Source organism: Filicampus tigris, chromosome 15 (assembly GCF_054856515.1).
Source record: "Filicampus tigris isolate MCC_2025a chromosome 15, RoL_Ftig_1.0, whole genome shotgun sequence".
In the NCBI taxonomy this organism is placed as follows: Eukaryota; Metazoa; Chordata; class Actinopteri; order Syngnathiformes; family Syngnathidae; genus Filicampus; species Filicampus tigris.
Genome location: NC_141231.1, coordinates 10,882,233 through 10,903,965, shown reverse-complemented (window position 1 = coordinate 10,903,965; position 21,733 = coordinate 10,882,233). Strand labels below are relative to the sequence as shown.

At 41.0% G+C, this 21,733-nt stretch overlaps 2 protein-coding genes across 5 annotated transcripts in view; one reads left to right on the top strand and one right to left on the bottom strand.

Moving 5' to 3' along the window:
- col5a1 (procollagen, type V, alpha 1) overlaps positions 1-19,015 on the bottom strand; it is a 77,674-nt gene extending 58,659 nt beyond the window's left edge. For all 3 annotated transcript variants that reach the window (XM_086053850.1, XM_086053851.1, XM_086053852.1), the window contains exons 1-2: positions 18,672-19,015; positions 1,808-1,975 (exon numbers count right to left, since the gene is read on the bottom strand). In XM_086053850.1, coding sequence (XP_085909976.1) covers positions 1,808-1,975; positions 18,672-18,771 — 268 coding nt within the window. In that variant the 5' untranslated portion in view covers positions 18,772-19,015. The remainder of the gene's footprint in view (positions 1-1,807; positions 1,976-18,671) is intronic.
- The window catches only part of LOC147135460 (uncharacterized), a 69,893-nt gene that overhangs the window by 25,637 nt on the left and 22,523 nt on the right, over positions 1-21,733 (top strand). For both annotated transcript variants that reach the window (XM_086053856.1, XM_086053855.1), the window contains one exon: positions 12,243-12,348. In XM_086053856.1, the coding sequence (XP_085909982.1) occupies positions 12,243-12,348 (106 nt within the window). The remainder of the gene's footprint in view (positions 1-12,242; positions 12,349-21,733) is intronic.

Below are 21,733 nucleotides of genomic sequence, written 5' to 3'. Positions count from 1 at the left end.
TGATTTGATAGCGAGTGGCGTTACACGTCGGCCAACAAGAAGTAAGGCAGGGTGGCACTATTCAAATGTCCAGCGAGAGCCAAACAATGCCTTACGCGGATGGTGGTCCGGTGGAGGGTTTTTAACTTTGTTCATCTTTCTGCATCCAAACCACATCACTGTACTTCTTTTTTTATTTTACCCACCAAATGCTAAATCATTCCAAGAGTGAAAAGAATATTTTAAGGGGGAAAGAAAAAAAAAAAGTGAGATGACACTGCAAAGCAAAGAGAAATGATAGACGGTGGAAAATGATGGCGCTCCAGGGAAAACAGAGAGAAGATGGGAAAAGAAGCTCCAAAGCCACGTCAGCGCGGTTTAACCCGCAGAAGCCCCTCATGCTAGTGCGGGGGCGGGAAGACGATGGCCCCGGGGACACACTCTGTTCTTTTATTCGGCCCACTGAGCGTTAACTTGATCAAGAGTCCTGAAATATTTGTTTTAGCAGTCCCACAAATCTGTTTATTTGTTAATGGTTTAAAATTCATTTATTAAAAGAAATAATTGGTTAATTCTATGTGAATATAATATATTAAAATCAAGTTGAAAACGTTTTTTTTTTATGTTCTTAATTGGTTAACCATACTTAATTATAAATTGTCGCTGTCCTATGAAAAACACGTATGTCCATTTTTTTTTCATTTTTTAAATTTTTACGTGAAAGGGGTTTCCGCGTTACAGATCACATTAACTTGAATATTAAAAAAAAAAAAATCCATATATGGATATGTGTGTTTTTCACAGGACAGTGGTGAAATATAACATTGATTAGTAAATTATTTTTAAAATAAACAACTTTACACAATTTAAATACACATTTTTGTTTGATCAGTTAATAAGATAATTCATTATGATTAAATTAATTAATAAATCACATTTGTAATGGTTTATTAATTCATTATTATTTTATTATTACATGTTTTACAAGTAACATTATTCGTCAGGATATCGCTATTAGATACTTGCTTAATTAATAATCATTAAATTAATTATCATTATTATAATGATCATTGATTTGCATTTTTATTATTCATTTTAGATATACAAGTCACATTTTTAGTAATTTTCATTTTATTTGGTTAAATAACTGGTTAATTGATTATTAGAATGAGTTATTTCATAGTTACTTTGATTTGACATAATTTTCAATTCAAGATTTTTTTATTTTAATGAATAATTGTTTAATTAGTTATAAATAAACAAATAGCAACATGAACAATGACAATGAATAATTGAATGAATGAATAATAAGCCGACCCTGCAGTATCATGGTAAAAGGTATAGGGAAAAAAATAATTTTACATATTTACAAGTCTTTTTTTTTTTCATTTTATTAAATCATTGGTTAATTAATTTTTATTAAATTCAATACTAATATACAACATTTTACATGTTTTTAAATTCATACAATGTTAGCTTGTCAGGCAACTTCATTTATTGTAACATTTTCATCTGCATAGTTGAAACTTGCATTTTCCTTTTTTTTTCATATTTTGAGGTTTAAAAATAGGTTGAAAAAGTGACATTCCTTAAGATGCTTAAAATAGCTGGATTCAAAGTTCATGCTAGTAGGCTGACATAAATAATGAAGTTACGGGAGCCTTTAAAAGTACCACCTGGAGGGCAAGAAAAGAAAAAAGGAAATTGCTCTCCCGCTATGTTTGGCCATTATATCCCTGCCTTACTGCCATGCGGCCTCGAAAGTCCGTAAAAATGGGATCGACCAAGACATCTGCACGGGATTAGAGTACAGTATAGCTAAACTCACCTGGATACAGCTGTTTGGTGGGGGCGCTGAGCTGTGCCTCTTTGGAGACTCTGTAGGCCACATCGGGTCCTTGCGACGACCGCCGATTCGAGCAGAAGCCCGTTGTTTTCGTGACGCCTTCGGGTAAACTGGGAAAATCTAAAATCTTCAAGAGGTTTGCTGGTTCCGCTGCACAGAAGGAAAGAAAAAAGGAAAAACATTAGTCGTCAGGTTTGTAACGTAAATTGGTGTGTGGTTAAATTAGCTGCTAAGTTAACTACTAGTTACAATGGTGTTTATCTGAATTAATTTTGATTTTGGTTAGCTAAGCTAGCTAATTGTGCTAGCATCACACAGGCCTTTTGGCCTACAAAAAAATTGCAACAGGGAGCGTGTCACTAGCCTTCTTAGCTAAGATGGCTAAGCGTGCTAGCCCCACAGATAGTAACTTCTAATGTTAGCATTGGGCCAATACAAAAATAATTAGCTGGGTATGCGTGTTAGTGGACCATAGCTAGGCCTCGTTTGTGTCACCATAGCAACAACAACTGAAAAGATGGCCTTTTGAGGGAGTCAAATTACTATGTGGTCAAACGCGATCCACTTAAGCATGCAAATTCCACACAGGGAGACCAGAGCCAAGATTCTAATCCCGAACATTGTAATTGTAAGGCAGACACGCTAACCATTCATCCAACCATTCATAAAGGTCTTTAAAGATGCTATGATGTTCAGATTTTTATGTTTTAGCAAGGCTCACTTGACCAACTTCACAATCATGTCCATTTTTTTTCTTTTGTTTTTTTTGGCTTTCCACATACAGCAAAGGCCATGCTACCTTTTAAAATGTGATTTGGCTGGTCAACAAGTCTGGGCTACGGTTTAAAATGCAATTTTGCCAGACGTCAGGTGATGAGGAAGCTGCCTTTTAAAAATTGGTATAGCGATGGTTGTGAGGCAACAAGATAATGCTACGTTTTGAATGACGCTAGGCTCCATTTTCAAAAATAAGATTTCACGAGCATTTGTTTTTCCTTTTTTTTTTTTTTTTTTTTTGCTGACACCAGAACAATGTTGTTTTGACGGGAAGCCTTCATAACGTGCCATGATTCAGAGTTCAAAAGGCTCGCTGACATCCCATTCCATGCGGCGCGGAAATGACCACAGTCCAAAACGTGCAATTAGCACACTTGCCGGGGCTACCAGAATACACACATAGGGTCAACTTGACTCGGACCGCAGACCCCCCCCCTCCCCCCACTGCTCTGCTCGAACAGCTGTTCCCACAAACGCAGCCAGCCTCGGCCATGTGGACAGAAGAGGGGTCGTGTCTACAAGGGTTGGTACTCGGAAGGCGGGTAAACACAAAGGACAGACAGACAACAGGCGTTTTTACGGCACTGATGGAACAAAAGTGAGAATGATGTTGTTCCTGCGGGAGGGTTCCCATGTGTAGGTATGACATTCTTGGGAGTCAGAATTCAAGGGACCACACACACACACACACACCCACACACCCACACACACACACACACACACACGGGAAAAACAAAGAATGTGCATGTGAGCTTTTTACAGCTGGACGGGAGAGTGTGCCGGAATCTCCTGCTTGCACGAAACAAAGTGATGCAAAACTGAACTTGATTATACAGTATCAAGATTCGTTTTTATTTATTTATTTGTTTATTTGGGTGGTAGGTATTGCAATATCTTTGGGGGGAAATATTACATAACATTTCATTTGACCTCTTTTTAATTGTGATATCTAATTTGATATTTCTGCCCAGAAAATTTGTGGATCAGACCTATATAAGGAAATTATTTCACATAGAAACCAATGAAGCAGGCCATTGTCTTGTCTTGTGTGTGCATTTACACTGCTGCTGCAGAATCCCGTATTTAGATAATTGTGCATATGGTGTTGTTGTACAGAGGCGGTTGCTTTCCATACAGAAGTGAGTTGTGCTATATACCGTTTCACATAGCCATTTTGCTAAACTTAACTTTTGATACTGATTTTTTTTCCCCCTTCCGCGCAATTCCCAGTAAACTGGAGAATCAGAGCTACAGTATATAAGCAGTAGTTATAGTTGCGTAAATTGACGAGGTATTTATTCGCCTGCTTTCCACACAGAACTCTGTGAAGCTGTACGCATCCACTTTCACACAGCTCAAACGTACAGTACAGTACCTCCTCCATTTTTCTCACATTCCTAGCGAGGCAAACGGGGAGCGACATTATCAGAGTTTATAAACACCAAGTCGCTGTCGAGCATTCCGAGGAGGATGCCTTCGGAGCGGCGGGACTTCCTAATCGGGATGTTCTCATCTCGCTCTCTCGCACTTCCTGTCTGGGAGGAAGGCTCTTGTCCCGGCTGGGTAATTGCACTTGTGCACATGACAACACGGGCATGGGAGACATGTTTCTCTCCGGCGCGCTGGGATTTTAGCGACAATTGTTTTAATCCCGGCCCCCAGAGCTCTGGGTATTCCTGTGTGAAAAGTGCGTGCATTTAGAGTATGGTGGCGTGCTAAATTCCGGTCGCTATTCAAACACATAGCGATAGCATTAAACGCTTTGAAATATACTCGCAGTCTGCTGAAATTATGTCAAGTTGAAGTAAATGACATATTCCCTCAATAATTGCTCCAGTTTTCCAAGTGTTGACCAAGTGATCAAAGCACCAAAGTTGGTTTAATAGCCAGTCAGCAGAGCAAAAAAAACATGGCAAAGACTCTTCGCCAACAACCCGGGCTAAATATAGTAGCCCGTCCCCCACATTCAATGATCTTAGAACAGTCCACATATATCACTTCATCTTAGTCCCTTGACACCAATTACTACTTTGCTTTAGCCATAGGTTTGGCGCCACCTTGTGGCATCATTGGGCTTTACAGAAAGACTACAAAAAAAAAACACAAATAGAAGAATTTGGCCGAAAACATGTCAGGTAATAAAATGACCTAAAAATCTCGATTGTCTGTTATATATGAACCAACCAAATTATAGATTATTTGGGTTTAGCAAAATAAGATGTCATATCTAGAACCAAAGCTAGCTGTCTAACTATCTTTCTACTATGGTGGTGGCTCCCTTTCACACTGCACTCAGGAAATTGGTGCAGCAGATTTTCTAAGTTCGCACAGCCGATGCGAGTTGCCCCACTGACCTAATTAGATACGTGATGATGTCAGCGACGATGCTTTCAGCGCAAAGGGGTGTTTGTAGTGAATCACGAGTGGTAAACTTCATCACCAAATCACTTCATCGCCTCTGCGAGTACGTCGGATACCGGAAAATTCCTCCGTTGCCTTCCACACATCTGACCATGTCAATGTGGGAATCCGCATCGGCTGCATGAACGCACAATGTCTTGTTTTGCAGAGTTTGGTGAGTGATTCCATCTTTACGGATCTGATGCACCAGTTTAGCCGGATTGCGGTGTGAAAGCAGTTTGAAAAACGGCAATATAGACAAAAGCTTATTCTTTAGAACAAATATCATAATTTTCACACCCTTTGTTTTTTGTTTTTTAACAAGGTACTTCGACAGCTGTAAAATCCAGAAATAACTTTGACTGCGTACAAGCTTCAAATTGTCTGTATTAACCACGTAATGGAACAAAGGGTCCAATAGCGACGCTGTCCTCAGACTGTTTTTACAAGCGAGCAGCCAGCCGTCGCCTGCAGTTTCCGCCCGTCCACTAATCATCTTAACTTTTTTTTTTTTTTTTTTTTTTGCCCTTTTAAGGGCATGAGCGCGCATGTGGCCGGTGACTTCAATGTCCACCGTCACACATCTTGAAACGGCATCAGTGACCCCTCGCCCACTGTATTCGCGGAGGATGGGAACCGATCTCTAAGAACCTTTATTATTGCTTATATTCATTGTTTAAACCATAAATGTACCTCACACTCTGATCTTAAAATTACTTTCATGTTAACATCAAATTGATCTTGCATTACCTTAGAGTCCACACAGCAGAGCAAAAACATGCACATACGGCAAAGACACTTCCGCTAACGACCCGTGCTAAACTTAGCTTCTCCTTGACATACAAAGATCTTATTCTGTTGGTCGGGAATCATCACGTCAGTATACTTCCTTGACAGCAATTGCTACTTTCCTATTAAGGCAATGCTTGGGCGCCAACTTGTTGCATTTTATGTACTGCAAAGAGTGCACAAAACACAAGTAGGTGAGTTTTTTTAACAAAAAGCATTGCCTCACCTCCACGAGGGGGAAATGAATTTGTGTAGACAATGAGAACATCCAGACGTCAATTTATTAGATTAGCGACAACAAATGAAGCGATAACAACACCTCAATAACCGCAGCAGGGCAACCAGTCGATGCTAACCGAGTCACGACCTCCAGCCGCGCAGCCCTGCCTAAACTAATCCGCATTGACACGAGCTAATCCCGTCAAGATCGTCGGGGAAACAAATGCATCGGGATGGCCCTGATGCCGTACTTAATAAGGAAGTAACCACGTAGAAATGCTTTGTCAGTGTACTTAAATGTGTATATTTTTCAGGTATCTGTACTTTACTTTAAGGATTTACTTTTGTGATGACTTAGTACTTTTACTCTCTACGTTTGAAAACAGATGTCTGTACTTACTTTGTCAGAATATGCTAGTCACATTTTCCAACCTCCACAAATGATGACAACATTAATAAAGATGTTAATAGTAAAGAGCGAGATTTGTTTTAGTTCTGCTCAAGTACAGAATTTGGGTATTTTGGCCACCTCTGCCCGGGGCACTTCCATCCATTACCCAATGCATTGGCTTTACATTTCTCAATCCAATTTCCCCTGATTCCCCGGCGTACCATCGGGGCTTTTTTTCACCCCCCCCCCCCCCCCCCCCCCGCACATGTAAGAGCCCTCAGCGAGGTCATAGGGAGGTGAGCCAAGCGGTAAAGGTGTGATGATAACACAATGGAGCTTTCTGAGCAAGAAGGACCACCAAAAAGAAGCTCAAACGCCAGGACGGATATGCTGCCGCGGGCAAACATCAGCGAGACACACGGTGTCATTCATTGGCTTGGGAAGCCAACGCGACCACATCCCAAGCTGTCAGTCGCCACCTTGTTAAGATGTGATGTTTACCCACTTAGTGCAAGCACCTTTGGGACCACCACCTTTGGGCCTACCTGCTAAAAATACGCCTCTCTTCCAAGAGGTTTCCCCTCGCAGACACGCTAGGTGTTTCCTTTCCTGGATGCAAAGTAGCAAAACTATACACTATGTCCTTTCTGCAGATTGAATTAAAGACCGTTTAGGACCTTTTTTAAGGCCACTTATAGAAAATATAAGATTAATCACCCACAAGGAGTGGGTTAGAGTTTAGGGTAAACTACCCTAACTTTTAGTTTCAGGTGGTTCGACATATATTTCAAGGTTCTGAGTTCATATAAATATTTACTGGATTACCGACATTAGCAATTAGCTTGCCTAGGTTAGTGATAGACCACAATGTGTTTAGACTCATCTAGAAATTCAGGTTTCCACCATTGGAACACAATTGTGTGGTGAACCAAAGACTGTCTGAACTGTATAATTCTTTTCTCGTGTATTTTGCTGTCTGGTAACGAAATGATTCTATGGATTTATTTCTGATCTTTGCTATGATCCTCACATAGTACTCCCCTACACCCCGCAACCCCAATTTGTTTCATTTAAATTGTTTCATTGTTTGCTTAGCAGTACCTTGAGACTAAATATTTAATGCAAGATGACCCCAAGAAGAGACAGTAGTGACTCTTCAAGGGACAGCTAATATAACACATGGAAAAAGATCATTTGTATATCAGTTGTGTGTGTATATATATATATATATATATATATATATATATATATATATATATATATATATATATATATATATATATATATATATTATTTAGTAATATATTATTTATCTGATTAAGCTCCAAAGCCTTCCTTCTCTGAACAGTACTATGAGAGTCAATTTTTTACAGAGTCAGCATTGTTTCACAGGACCGCCAGTTCGACACACGGTAAATGAGCGTAAATTCTACCACCGCCGTTCTTCCTCCTCCTTTTTCCTTTCAGTAATTTGAGATTTAATTTTCAACACAAAATGAACTTTCTATGAGAGAGTCAACTGCGTTTTAGCGGACAGTCTGTTTGCCACTTGGTAAAAAGAGGAGAGTAAATTCTATTCAAATATGCAGCATTGTGGCATTATGAGAATATCATTCATTCGCCCCAAGACCTTCTTTTCTTTGAACAGTAGCTTGGGATCCATAATCCAGGTCTTGGCTCTGTGCCAAGTGTGTGGTGGATCCCATTCCCCGTCTTTTTCCACCACACACACACATACGCACTCAGGAACAATCCTTGTAGACTCTTCAGATGGTAGCGTTTCTTTGACAGGAGGGAGGGGAGCTGTAATAGTGAAATTTCATGGGGGGAGGAGATTAACATTCCTCTTTCACTGGCCCTCTTCCTCCTCCTCCCGATGGGCATGGACCTTTGCCGAAGTGAGGCCGGCCGGCCGGCCGGCCGACTCTCCAGGCGCGCATGCTTGACCTGGCTCCGAGGACAAGCAAGCGGTAATTAGCAGCCATAAAGTGGAGCCAAGCACCAAAAACAAGAATGCCCAATCAAAGATTTTCCTTCCCCCAACGAGAGCGCATCGCCATACACTGTTCTCTAGCGATGTCAATATGCCATGTTAGCTTCATAATCTGTCATAAACATAACATTTAGAGACCTAACCCTTACCCGTAACATTATCCCTGACCCTGTAAACCTAACACTTTGAAAACGACCTGAAATCTGAAGTCGCCTAAAACGGACGATCTTTCAGACGATATTCCCTGAACCCTCTAACCCAAACCCTCCATACCTAATTCCTACTGCAAACGAACCCTCTAACCCTCACCCCCAACACTCTAAACTAAACACCCAAACCACCTAAAACTAACCCCAATCCCCCCTGAAACCTTTTTAACCCCTAACTTTAATTCTAACTTCTGTGTAGCCCGAACACTGTCATCAAACGCCTTCATAACCACCAAAGCCCGGCCTGACCAAAAAAAAAAGATCCCATCTCCCAAATCCTTTAAAACTAACCCTAAACCCTAAGACGAGGTACTGTAAACCTACCCCCTGAATCATCTAAACCTCGCTATAAACTCTAAACTGAACCAAACGCAACAAACCGTGACCTGAACCATATCCCTATCCCTAACGCTTACCTCAAAATGTAACTAACCCTTCCCCCTAATTTAACTCCAAACCAAAGCTAACTCCTAACCATTTTACCTGTCTGAGCTGGTCTGCAGTCACCATAACTATACTATTGCGAGCCGCGCTTGCATTAGCACCGACCTTTAGCATGTGATCAGACGTGGGAAATCATACTGCAAGCATTACGTCTGCTAGATTGGGCTCATGACATGTACACACACACATGCACCACATGGACATCCTGTTGAGTCAAGTGTAAGTGTCCACACAACACACACCCACGTACACACACACACACACACACACACACACAAAGCCACGAGACGGTTCTTAGCTTTGAATGCCGCGAATGTACTTGATATCATTTTCACTCCGTTAAGCGTCTTTCATGTAGCCCAAATTTCATCAACACAATCATCCAGCTAGCTTGCGAGTGCTAGCGTCTGTTGTCAAAAGTTGAATGGACAAAACTAAACTCTTGTTGTTTTCTGAAGGGGCATCACATTTAATCCAAAATATTGTTTCAGTTCCAAATCTTAAGGTTTACGGCTATCATGTAAATTAGCCAAATTCAGAAGGGCTAACTAACAGACATTTTCAGCAATAGGCAGAAAGCTTAAAATCTTCATAGTTGTTTAGTTTCACACTTGATGGGTGGGCAGGCACCCCAGAGACCCAACAAATTGCGTTCAAGTAATTAAAACGCCTATTTTACATAAGATGTCCCCTGCAATGGTGGGAATAAGTCACATATGCACGTCATAAGTAAGTCTTGAGCAAGACCCGAATTACTGTGGCAAAAATCAAACTAGTCGAGTCCCTTTAAAATTCAAGCGAGTCAAGTCAAGTCATTACTTGGGTTAAGCAAGTCATGAATAAAGTCATTAGGATCCAAAGATGGGATCAACTAACACATATGCAAGTCTGAAGTCTTAACCTTCACGTCTGAAGCAAGTCCCAATCATTTTATCCATTCAAGTCACAGGTTATCTCAAGTCGAGCCAAATTCCAATTCAAGTGACTTTTTAATGTCTTCATGAAGAGAGAAGACCAATAATGTCGAGTAATGATATTATTGGACACTTCATCTAACCCGTATAACCCCTCCTCACGTCTCAAGTCAAGTCAAGGCCAGAGTCTTCAAAACCAAGTCAAGTCTCAGGTCTTTTAGTTTTTATGAAGTCCAGTCACAAGTCGTCAAAACAGCGACTTGAGTTGACTTGAGTCCAAGATGCAGTAACTCAAGTCTCCATCTCCGCTATTTCACCACCAGGCTGGTGAACGACTCATCATTCCACGCAGTGCTCATTTAACAGCCACCCCTGGCAACAATAACAACGACACCCAAGTGTGACCACTTCCGGGAGACACTCCTTCCAGAAAGAGACCACATCAATAGGAAAAGTCCGCGCTAAAGATTTAGAACTGAAGAAGCCTTAATGGGTTGAAATTGAAACTTCTTCAGCAAACAGCAACAGTCCATTTGCCTCCGTTCAACATTTGCAGATTACCATGACCTGAATGAATCTTAAATGCAAGTGACCTTGCCTTTTATTTGCTTACTTATACATAAATAGTTGGGTCTGTGGAGTTCCTTCCTACCCACCAGATAAGAAATGAAACAAGCATTTATTTCACAAAATGTGTTTGTGAGCGTGTCTTATAATATGGCTAATTTACCTAACCGCTCCCTTCACTAACTTTCTCTGTCCCTGACTTGGAAGTTAGGCTAGTTGAACATCCAGAGGACTAAACAGAGGCATTATTTCACAGCCAACCTCTAATAACCAGGACATACACAAATCTTTGACTAATTGGTCAACATGATGGTACTGTACATGCATTTGGGAGATTTAAAGCACCATACCTCGACAGTAGTTGACTAAAATTCTAATCCGGCTGCTCAGTTGTGAAGCGCCGACCGAATGAGTGAAAAGACAAAAAGTCACGAAATTTGCAACTCACTTTTTTTTTTAAACACAAGCCTGATGGGAAAAGCCACTACTGATGTTGTAATGATTCACTGGCTCTCTGGCCTGACTTTTTTTTTTTTTTTTCCCTCAGTTATGTGTGAACGTGAAAGGTTGTCTGTTTCTATACATGCTCCTGTTTTTGACTACCGACCAGTCCAGGGTGTGATCGTCATAGTCAGCTCGGATAGACTGCAGTTTCTCATGACCTTGAATTGGAGAAGCCATATAGAAGGTGGACGGATGGGTCGGAAAAGTCGCTAAATTGGCATCACCGAGTAGCCGCTCGCCCCGTTGCAACGCCCTAGCTCCGCCCCCGGTTGTCATGAGACAGAACCAGGAAGTATGTCACAGACTTTTTATTAAGACACGTGGGAACTGTTTGAAATGTAAAAGAAAAAGGCATAATGTCTCGTTTAAGCACCTAATTCCCTGCTTACCTTCAAGTGGAAGAAGACTATAGCGATTTAAGGCACCGAATGCTGAGGCACGGGTCCCCAAAGATGAACCACATGTAATTTTGAGTGTTTTTCAAGGACTCTCTGGCTTGCTCTCTTTCTCTTTCTCTGTGTCTCATTGCTTTAGCAGAGCCCCAGATGGTTTACTTCACAGCGCTGATGATATAAATCAGTCCACCCCTAACTAGAACGGAAAAACTGACTCAGTGCTCTGCTGTTTTTTTCCCTTACACTAGAAAGCACAAAGAAGGCTCAATAATCGTTTACATTTCAAGACTCCACATTTAAGTGGAAGTTCTTCCACTGCACCTTTTCGGTGATTGAGTGTTGATTTTATTTTCAGTTTTTAATCAGACCGCTGTTTTCTCAGAATTTTACTGCTGTACTCTACTACACCTTGAGAGATAACTCGAGACTTCAATTTAAAATAGTCCTTGGTTCGCCTATGTTAATTTCTATCATTGTCCGTCTTTAATGCTTGTGGGGTAAAAGTTCTGAAAGAAAAAAAATCTGAATTTGTTATATTTCTTTTGTACAAAACATCTCATGAGATTGTCACAAATTATGAGATACATCTGAATTCTTTCTTAGAAGAAAAAAAAAGAAATGAAAATTGTAATAATTCAAGGAAACATCCCACAGTATTAACAGGAGAGTAAAATATTTTTGGGTTTTTTTTGTGAGATAAATATTACAAGGAAAAACAAGTCATCTAATTAGAAAACAAAAGACAATAAAGTTGTGGTTTGAAAAAAAAATACCATAAACAAATAATAATCCAAGTTTTTCTGAAATGATGACAGATGAAGCTGCAGATGACGGGCTGGCTGAAGATCCAGAGACACTTTCAAGCCTCATCCACATCCCACACAGCCTGCGATGCCCCTGCTACCATGTCAAATCCAAAACGTAAGCAGAGCCGCATTGAGTTTTGTTGATTGCACAGACGAGTGATCTTTTAAGCGCCGCATACTTGATTGCTCGGTTAAATTAAGCCGCGGTGGTGGTGGTAGGGTATTTGTCTTTGCTGATGTGTCCGAGTGCCACATACACACAGTGTAGTGTTCGAACTGCTGCCTCCACGAGTAAAAATGTTTCTTATATTTTTCACATTGTTAAAACAGACTGGGAACGGTTTTAAACAAATGCCTCATACCAATCCATCCATTTTCCGTCACAATTGTCTTCAATAGTGTTGTTGGCGCCTATCCCGGCTCATTTTTGGGCGAGAGCCTGCGTACGCTCTGAACTGGTCGTCAGTCAATATAGACAAACTACAATTCACATTCATTTCTGTGGATAATTTAGAGTGTTCATTTCAGCCAAGATGACTTTTGAAAAGACACCCTGGGCTACTTGCTAACAACAGGCACAAAACACCATTTCACCATACATCCTGGCCTCATCGCCAGCCAATCACACGGCATATATAGACGAATGGACCTACCATGGATGAAGCTCGGGGGGAACATGCAAACTCTCGAGATTCAAACTCCAGACCTCAAAGCTGCGAATCAGACATACTAACCACTCATCATGCTGCCTAGGTATAACATGCCACTTACAGTATTTATACATGCTAAGTAAGATGAATAAAAACCCAAGCTGAATGGCCCATTTTTTCTGTCGTAGCCCCTCAGAATTCAGCGACGTGCAACCGGCAATGATTGTATTTCATTTGGTTGGAAACGAAAACGGAGAAAAAGTGCTTAGCTGCAGTATTCCTGCGGGCCAAACTGCGGCTAAACCCGGCCGGGGGATATGAGGTTGGAAAGGATGAGTCATGCGCTGATTATAATACTCTCGTTACACTTAAAACAACAACAACAACAGTTTTCTTGTGAGCAGACTACAATTCCCAAATGAGCCAAGAGGTCGCAGAGAACATTCCTGTCCCCGTGAACTGTAACCTGAAACCGAAACGACGGAGCTTTTGTGCTCCCTGCGGCACATCCCGGCGCGATCGGGGCGGGGGGCCGTATTTTTACACACAGAGTGCCATTCAGCACTTTCGAACAATCAGCCTTAATTATGACGGGACCTAATAGGCGGGATATACAGTGCAGGATGTGGTGAAGAATGAAGCGTTTGTGAGCCACAAAAGAGGGTGGTCAAAATGCCGTCCCGTGTATTTTGTTATCGCTCACATGTAGCTAGCAAGGCACAAGAGCGTATTTAATGGCTAGCTAGCGTGGATCACTATTCTCTTTCTGAAAGGCCATAAAATTGCCACCAGGTGAAAATTGCCACCATTTATTATTCATTAATTTCACTCAGTCGCTATTTTTTTCCCAGATACTGGGTATTACTGTAGCCCCTAAAGTACTTTTTTTAATGTAAGGAAAACGAGCTCGCAGGCAGTTAGCCTTCTACACAGTGAAAACCAAAGCTAAGGATGGTTCGCTTTCACCAGAGAATTCGTAAAAAGATCAATTATTTTTGCAGTCAAGGGAATTTTAAACATCAGTTACTCGAGAATATTATGCCTATCCCTGATATGATCATAAAAACAACAAGCAGCCAAAACAAACAAACAAACGTTCCTATGTAAATGACAGTTTTACTCATTTTCTTTAATTAATTCTACGCTAGTGTCCAAATTCTTAGTGATAAATTATGAAATATTATGCCCACCCCTAAGTGATAATGGTTTTGAAAAGCTTCCACGTTTCCTTTCAAGTGAGGGACCAAAGCATTTTTTGTTTTTTCCTTAAATGCAGCCATGTATAACATTTTGCCACATATCACATTCGTAACCATCATTTGGTGGATAAATCTACTTGTAAGCTCATTGATAAACTATTGTTTTTTAAAGAACCAAATTTAACTCTCTGAAATGTTGTTTTCGTATTCAAAAACGAGCGACCAAAACAATTACACGACTACCCTACATCAACCGAATTCTTAATGATCAATTAGCCAACAAGGATGTGGTCCTTTTCAAAAGCTTCCACCTCTAAAAAATTGTTGCCATACAAAGAAGTGACCAAAACTTTTTTTCAGTTTTTATTTTCCCTAAACACGTATTTAAAAACTTTCACTTGAGAAAAGTAATATAAAGGAGTGAGGAAGTAAAATTCTGCTTCTAAGACACATGCAGTCAATTTTATTGATCAATTCCACATGGAGTACTTAATGACTAGTTATGTGGATTAATCGATTATTACGCCCGTCCCTAAACGTGATAATGGTCTTGTTTTTCGAAACTTCCACTCGTAAAAAGTCCTGCATAAATATTTTTGGTTTGTTCCAGACATGATCAGTCTATTCCACACATGATTCTTAACGATCAATACATAGACTTCAATCTACCCATTGCCCATCACTTCCAACAGAAACGTGTTTAATTACTGTTATCCACATCAGGAAGTGAACAGCAAGGCAACTTGTTATATTATGCACAGAGTCAATCAACTTTTAAACAACTTTAAAGTGCCCGAAGGGGAGAAAACAAAAACAGCACAAATGTTTTCTAATCCTGCAATTAAGAACACATGTGATGGCTGCCTGAAAGAAAAAAAATCTTTTAATGACCTTGAACGTGGACGTGCTATCATTTTTTTCCCTTTTTTTCAAGAAAATTCAGCTGAGGGGCTGCAGATGTTATTCCATTTGGAATTTTCTCGAAAGAAAAAAAAAAAGCATCCGCAAGAATGGTGTATTTTCTTTTCAGTGTAGGGGTTGGGGGGGTTGCAATTTTTTTTTTCCGCCGAGAATCGAGAAGAAAACATCTGGAAGACATTTTTCCTGGCTTTTCCGAGGCTTTAGCAGACGACGCAGTGGAAGCGTATCAAATCCAGATGTGGCGGCCAGCTTTTCTGATGTTGAAGTTTTTTCTCTCTTTCTTCGGATGAAACAAAATAAGGTATTGATGGATCCAGGACGTATGTTCTTACACCGCCCTGTGTCGCCACTGCCGCCGGCTTTGGACCAAATCCGTCCTTTATTTTCGCAGGGACGCGCTATTCCGAGAATGTTATTACAGTACCTTTTATACTTACTTAACGCTTAGCTCTGCTAGCAGTTAAATTGGGAGAACAGTACAAAAAAGAAAAAAAAAATCTGTTGGAACAAACACTGCTGCTAATCCCAAACTACATGAATGTGCTAACTATTAGCTCTGCTAGGATGTGTCTGTCAATTGGTTTCATTGTTTTAGGCGCAAAATTTTGCTTTCTGAAATGGCTTGTCTTTTTTTCACTCGCATCGTAACTGGATGATAGCACAAGCCTTGTTGAACATTTGATGAGATGCTAAACCTGTAGGCTAAATTTGTCTTTGATGCTAACAATAGCAAAGTGGAGTACTGTCGATATTTTGTCTAAAATGGAACTAACGAACGCATTGTGAGCATGTTAGCAGTGCTGTAGACAGTATACTAACTTTCTAAAACCGTCTGCTAGATTTGCCTTTCATGCTAACAATAACAAAGTGGAGTCAAAATAAACGTGAAGCGTAGCTGTGGTAGCAGTTGGTTTGGTCGAACAATACAAAAAAGAATATATTGTTTCAGTCGGAACAGACAATACAGGTCTTAGCATGTTAGCTGCCAACCCTAAAACTGTTGGCTAGACTGCTCTTCATGCTAACAAAGCGCAGCTCTGCTAATAGTTGGTTTGGTTGAACAATTAAAAAAATATATTATGCTTCAACTGGAACATACAATAGAGGTGTTAGCATGTTAGCTGCTAACCCTAAAACTGGAGGCCAGATTTGCCTTTTGTACCAACAGTAGCAAAGGGTAGTAAAAGTGAAAGAGCTAACTAGCGCTAAGCTAGTTAGGAGATGTCATTCTGGTGTTTTATTTAGCGCTAAAAAAATAGCTAAATAGGCTAGCATCCATTTTCAGATGACTGAAGAATCGGTGCTAAAATGCTAGTAATTTCTGACGAAAACAAATGGAATGGTCGCACCATCAGCACAACACGGCAAGGCTCCACCTGTTGGACCACCAAGAGTGGCGACCTGGATGCTAATAATACATGCAGGCCAGACCACCTTTGACCCCACATGGCAAGTGGCTTTGAGGGGACCCCTCCAGCTTGCGTCTATCCCAGCTGACTGGTCGCCAGTTCTCAAGGCAAGTGTTCAAGGGGCATGTGAACCACTACACCGCCATTACCTGGTGATATCAATACATTAATTGTGTCACTTATTTCATGTTCTAACTGACTCGCCACCAATGCATTTGGCAGTTGCAGAAAAGTCAGCCATGTATACCACTACACACCCAACGCCCAACTTTAAGCACTTAGTGATACATTCATTTTCCATTCCACTTCACGTTATCATTTGCTAGGTAGTTTAGGTGAACCACTACATACTCAATACTCCACTTTAAGCCATTCATTTTCTAGTATGATTGTCCCGTGGATCCCAGATGACTGGTTGCCAGTTCACCCAGGAATAATCATTGTTTCAGGAAAAACAGCTATGTGACCCACTACACACCAAATGTCCTTTTTTTAATGTAATATATCCATTACCCACTGATCCCATTCATCGCAGCTTATTGGTCGCTAGTCTCATGGAAAATGGCCAGATAAATAGCTAAGTGAATCACTATGTTTTACTTATGTACCATTATTCTACCAACTACCCGTTTTAGGTAGTTTCTCAAACATGTATAGTTTGTATTTGCGTCACCAGGGATTCAAATCTCTAATGTCAGACTCTGCGGCAGACGTTCTTTCCATATGCACACTGTGCGGCCACAAATTATGATTAGGACCCCTGTCTTGATTTAGGCATGGAACATTGGTTAGTTTGCTCATCATATAGCGATTCACTTCTTACTCATGTATGGCAGTTTAAACCGCAACATTTACCTCTTTCCTATTGGCTTTCCTACTGTGTGTCGATCAGGATGAGTAGTTTTCCTTTATTTTAGTTTGATTGTATCATGTTTTGTTTTACTGAACACTAGCAATGTGACCCATTACATTCCACATGCTCTACTTTACATCATATATCCATTATCCACTAATTCTGTTATGCCCTGTTTTACCTTATACAAAGTACACATGCAGCCATTATTGATCCTTGCTGACATTACCATGAGAAATTTCTGGAAAGTCAGCTGTGTGACCCGCTACACTACCAAACTACCAAATGTCCTGCCACGTGATATCAATACATCTGTTATTCATACCACTTAACCCAGCCGACCACCAGTCTGTTGGGCGCTTGCAGGAAAACCAGCAATGTGAACCACTCCATTCCACTGTCTCCATTCCTTATCTGTGCCACTTATAAGCTTCCACTAAGCTGTCAATGTCCCCTTCGTTACAGTTTTACGACAGAAAATGAGCATGTTCCACCCCCATGGCAATGTGTGCGGTTTTATTTGATTTGATTTGATTTTGATGGTATAATGATTTTGTTCAAATCAGATATGTGACCCACTACACTCCCATCGCCCTGCTTTGAGTGACACATCCATTATCCACTTATTCTGTCTATACCAGCTGACCGCTCAGCAGTCCATTGCGCGCTTGCAGGAAAATCAGCTATGTGAACCACTACACTCACAATGTCTTCACATTTATTCTCTTTGCAACTTCTTTGCACTTTTTATAGCGTTAAAATCACTAACAGGTCACACCTTTTCCCTTGTCAGGGTGAGACTGTACAGTTTGTATGGTGGTAAAAAAATCATACGATATTGCGAGATTGTCAATTCCCCACTGTCCTCGCTATAAAAAAAAAAAGGTTCCCTGGAACCTCCAAAAGTTTCTACATCTAAGGCAAACAATTGACTTGGGGGAGGTAGATTGCATGTATTAAGGTCTCAAAAGACAACTTTGAAGTTGTAATAAGCACTTTTAACAACTCGTAAGCTACCTGATTTTGCAGCTTAAAAGCACCTCATAAAAAGAAAAAAAGAGTTTTTGAAGACACTGCTGCATTTTTACATTTTTTTTGTTGCAATGTGCATCTTTTGTTGATACTGTATTGTGAATTACTTGACTCTCCACTATCCCAGCTTTCTTTTGGCCCAGGAAAAGGTTTTGCTTCATACCTGTAGTTTAAAAAAAAAAGTGACTTGAAGTGGCTTCCATACATGCTTTAAAGCTGAGAAAGCCCTTTTCGAGTGACTACTGAACGTCAGTGAGTAAGAAGCACTTTGCACAACTTTTAAGCTGCATGCATGACGTTTTTGCAGCTTGATAGCACCTCAAAAACAACCAAAAGTGGATTTATTGTTTCCCCGAGTGCATTTTGCATCCTACCTGAACTCGCTGGCGATGTGACAAAAAGCAAAATGACAACCAGGGAGACCAGGGCGTCCCTTAACCTCCGTTTAACTTTCCATCTGATGGGGGTATCCATGGCCGCCTGCCTTGAGTGCAGCACGGCTCTTCGCAGCTCAACTCAAGTCGGACCCGCGGCCGCTTGTGATCGCTTGACGAGCAAAAAAAGAAGGAAGAAGGGGAAAAAAAAAAAAGAGGGGGAACAGGGGAGGAATAGTGTTGAGGTGGCGGGGAGGGGTGGGGGGCTCTCAAGCAGCCATAAGGGTCCCGAGCGTTCGTGGGGGGATCCTCCGGACTGGACACACGCCGTCTGTCCCGCTCAGATGCTGCGCTCCTCTGAGGTGCCTGCAGCCGTCACTTTGCGGCCCCCCCAACATCTCCCAAAAAAAAAAAAAAAAAAATCCCCCTCCCTCCACCCCACTTACACACCCACCACCACGGCTGTCAATCACCAGGCAGCCAGCACGCTTTAGGCAAATCAGAGCTTGTTATTGGGCAAAGGGGTGCGGTAGGGAGGGAGGCTGGGAGGGGAAAAGTGCAAGGGAAAGTTTCACTCCTACAATTGCTGCACTTCGAATTCCAGAAAAAAAGGACAAGAGAAAAGGGGGCGCAGGAAAAGTCATTCCTTAAGTAGAAATGGATTCAAAAAGCTATGTAACATGCGTGCATGCACAAAAAAAAAAAAGTTGACCACTGGTAAGATTTTTGAAATTTTCCCCAATAGGATCAAATATAAAGTGAATTAAAGAGTGGCGATCATATAAGTTTTAAAGTTTCTATTAAGTGAAAATAAATGTCTTTGTGTCACTTTGACACACAACAACCCTGCCAAAGTGGAATAATTAAAAGTCAATAAAATGAAACTTCAAAATCGCGAAAAATCAAGCTATTGTGTCTGCTCTCAAACGCTGTGGGCATGTCCGCTGAATGCGCTGAAACCACGCCCTCCTCAACTGTCAATCAAACAGCACAGCTACGACCTGGGGAAACGGATGCCACTTAGTCTAGCATCTTTCTTATCCCTAAACCGCATGACATTTTTGAGTCGTGAAAATATATCAATTTAAAGCTTCCAGTGGAGGAAATGTATCCCGCGACGAGGCACTCTAAAGTGGCCATGCCAGCGCAAAACCAGCACGGGCTCTCATGTTTGACTTATTTTTCTTTTACCTTGCTCTTCCTCTCCATGACGTCCACACACTCTCAGCTGACAATGAGGCGCTCTAAAACGGACATGCCAACAGAATATCTGACGAGAACATGCATTTTTGGGGTGTGCCGGGTCTCTCCAATAAAAGACGATTCGATACGTATCTCAATATATTTTGAAGTGTAACTCTTCGGTTTGGTTCAGTTCGTTGCACTCACATCTTTGAAATCAAAACCAATTTCCTTATTGTTACACCACCAGTAGGTAGAGCTAGCTAGCTACCTGCACATCGCAATTGCGCCGCGTAACCGCTGATGCGCATGACAACCAATGAGCAGTCAGCCTTCGGGGCAAACTGTAAAAACTGAAGCAAGATAAAAAAGTCCTATCTTACTAGACATCTTATCGGAATTACGAGCAGGCAACCAATCCTGCCTCTCGGCCAATATCAGACTGGCGACCAAATGAAGACAAGTGCCCGAGGTTGGTTGATTGGTTGTGGAAATGCCCACATAAGCCTCAGTCAGGGCTTTCCTCAGTGGGCGGCTAACACCCGGGGCTCAAATCCGGCACGGTTTAAATGTAAGGCATATAGGCGGGTTAGCCTACCTATTGGTCAACTCGCAAACCTATTCCTAAGAAAACATTTTTTAACAGGCATGCATCAGAAAGGTCATGAAACATGTATTCATACATGAAATTGTATTAGGTAAAAGAAAAAAGCAGTGCAAATATAAGTGAAGTTACATTTTTGTGATATTTCATTTGATTCTATCGATTCAGCCGCTAAGTCGTACGTGTTGAGAGGAAGATGGTCCGAGCGTGTGCATGTCCTGAGGTTACTCCGGGCCCTGGACCGTAAACGCCCTCCCTCTAATTTGTAGCCTTTACCCCCGCAGGGACCGCCGAAGACAAATCGTGGTGAAGTGGCCTCCAACCCACTACTTACTTTCCCAAAACCTAACCATTTGTTGTCCTAAGCGGTGTTGCCATACAACTGGCAGCATTTTAAATGTAATGTAGCAGTGCCTTATGACCAACAGAATCCCCTTTTGTAATGTAGTATAGCCTTGGTACTTTCAAAGAAAGGATTTATTTAAATGTAGCATAGCTTGGATGCTTTACAAATGGAGAAACCTATAATTTAATGAAACTTTTTTTTTTTAAATGTAGCACAGCACTATTGCCTTACAAACGGCAACATTGTAGAACACAGGACCGGCAACATTTTTAGAATATATCCATTTATTAAAATATTGTATAGCATTGTTGCCTTACAACCAGCAACATTTCAAAACAAAGCACCTAGCATAGACACACTGCCAAAAAGCTGCTTTTTTAAAAAAAAAATGCTGCTTCGCCTGATTTCATTTAGTGAAATCTTTTTTTAAACAGCCTTAGTGCCTAATGACAAACAATAGCCCCCTTTTTGAATTGTATTTATTTTTTTCTAATCAACATATGATCATAGAAATGTAACATAGCGTTGCTAAATCCCTTTTGTTAAAACGTACCGTAGCCGTGTTTCCTCACAACGAGCAAAATCTGTGTGATAAAACTTAAAACAAGCCTTTTTATAAAATTTAGCATAGCAGCTTCACCTCACAACCGCTAAGGTAGCATAGCCTCACATTGTCAACTGATCATTGAAGTGGTTAATGTCGAACACGTCCAGTTACACATCTTGTTTCCGCTTCTTTTCATCTCTCATTTCACCCCCACACGCAATTATTTTCACGGCCTGGATGGAAAGATGTGACTTCTGAAGGGTTAGGAAGAGTTATGGACTGGATGCAGTGAGACATTATTGGCGTAGTGGAGCCAGAAGGGAAGGTTCGGACTGGGAACAAAACAAGATGCTGTCGTAACTAATGCACAAACGCTAGGACTT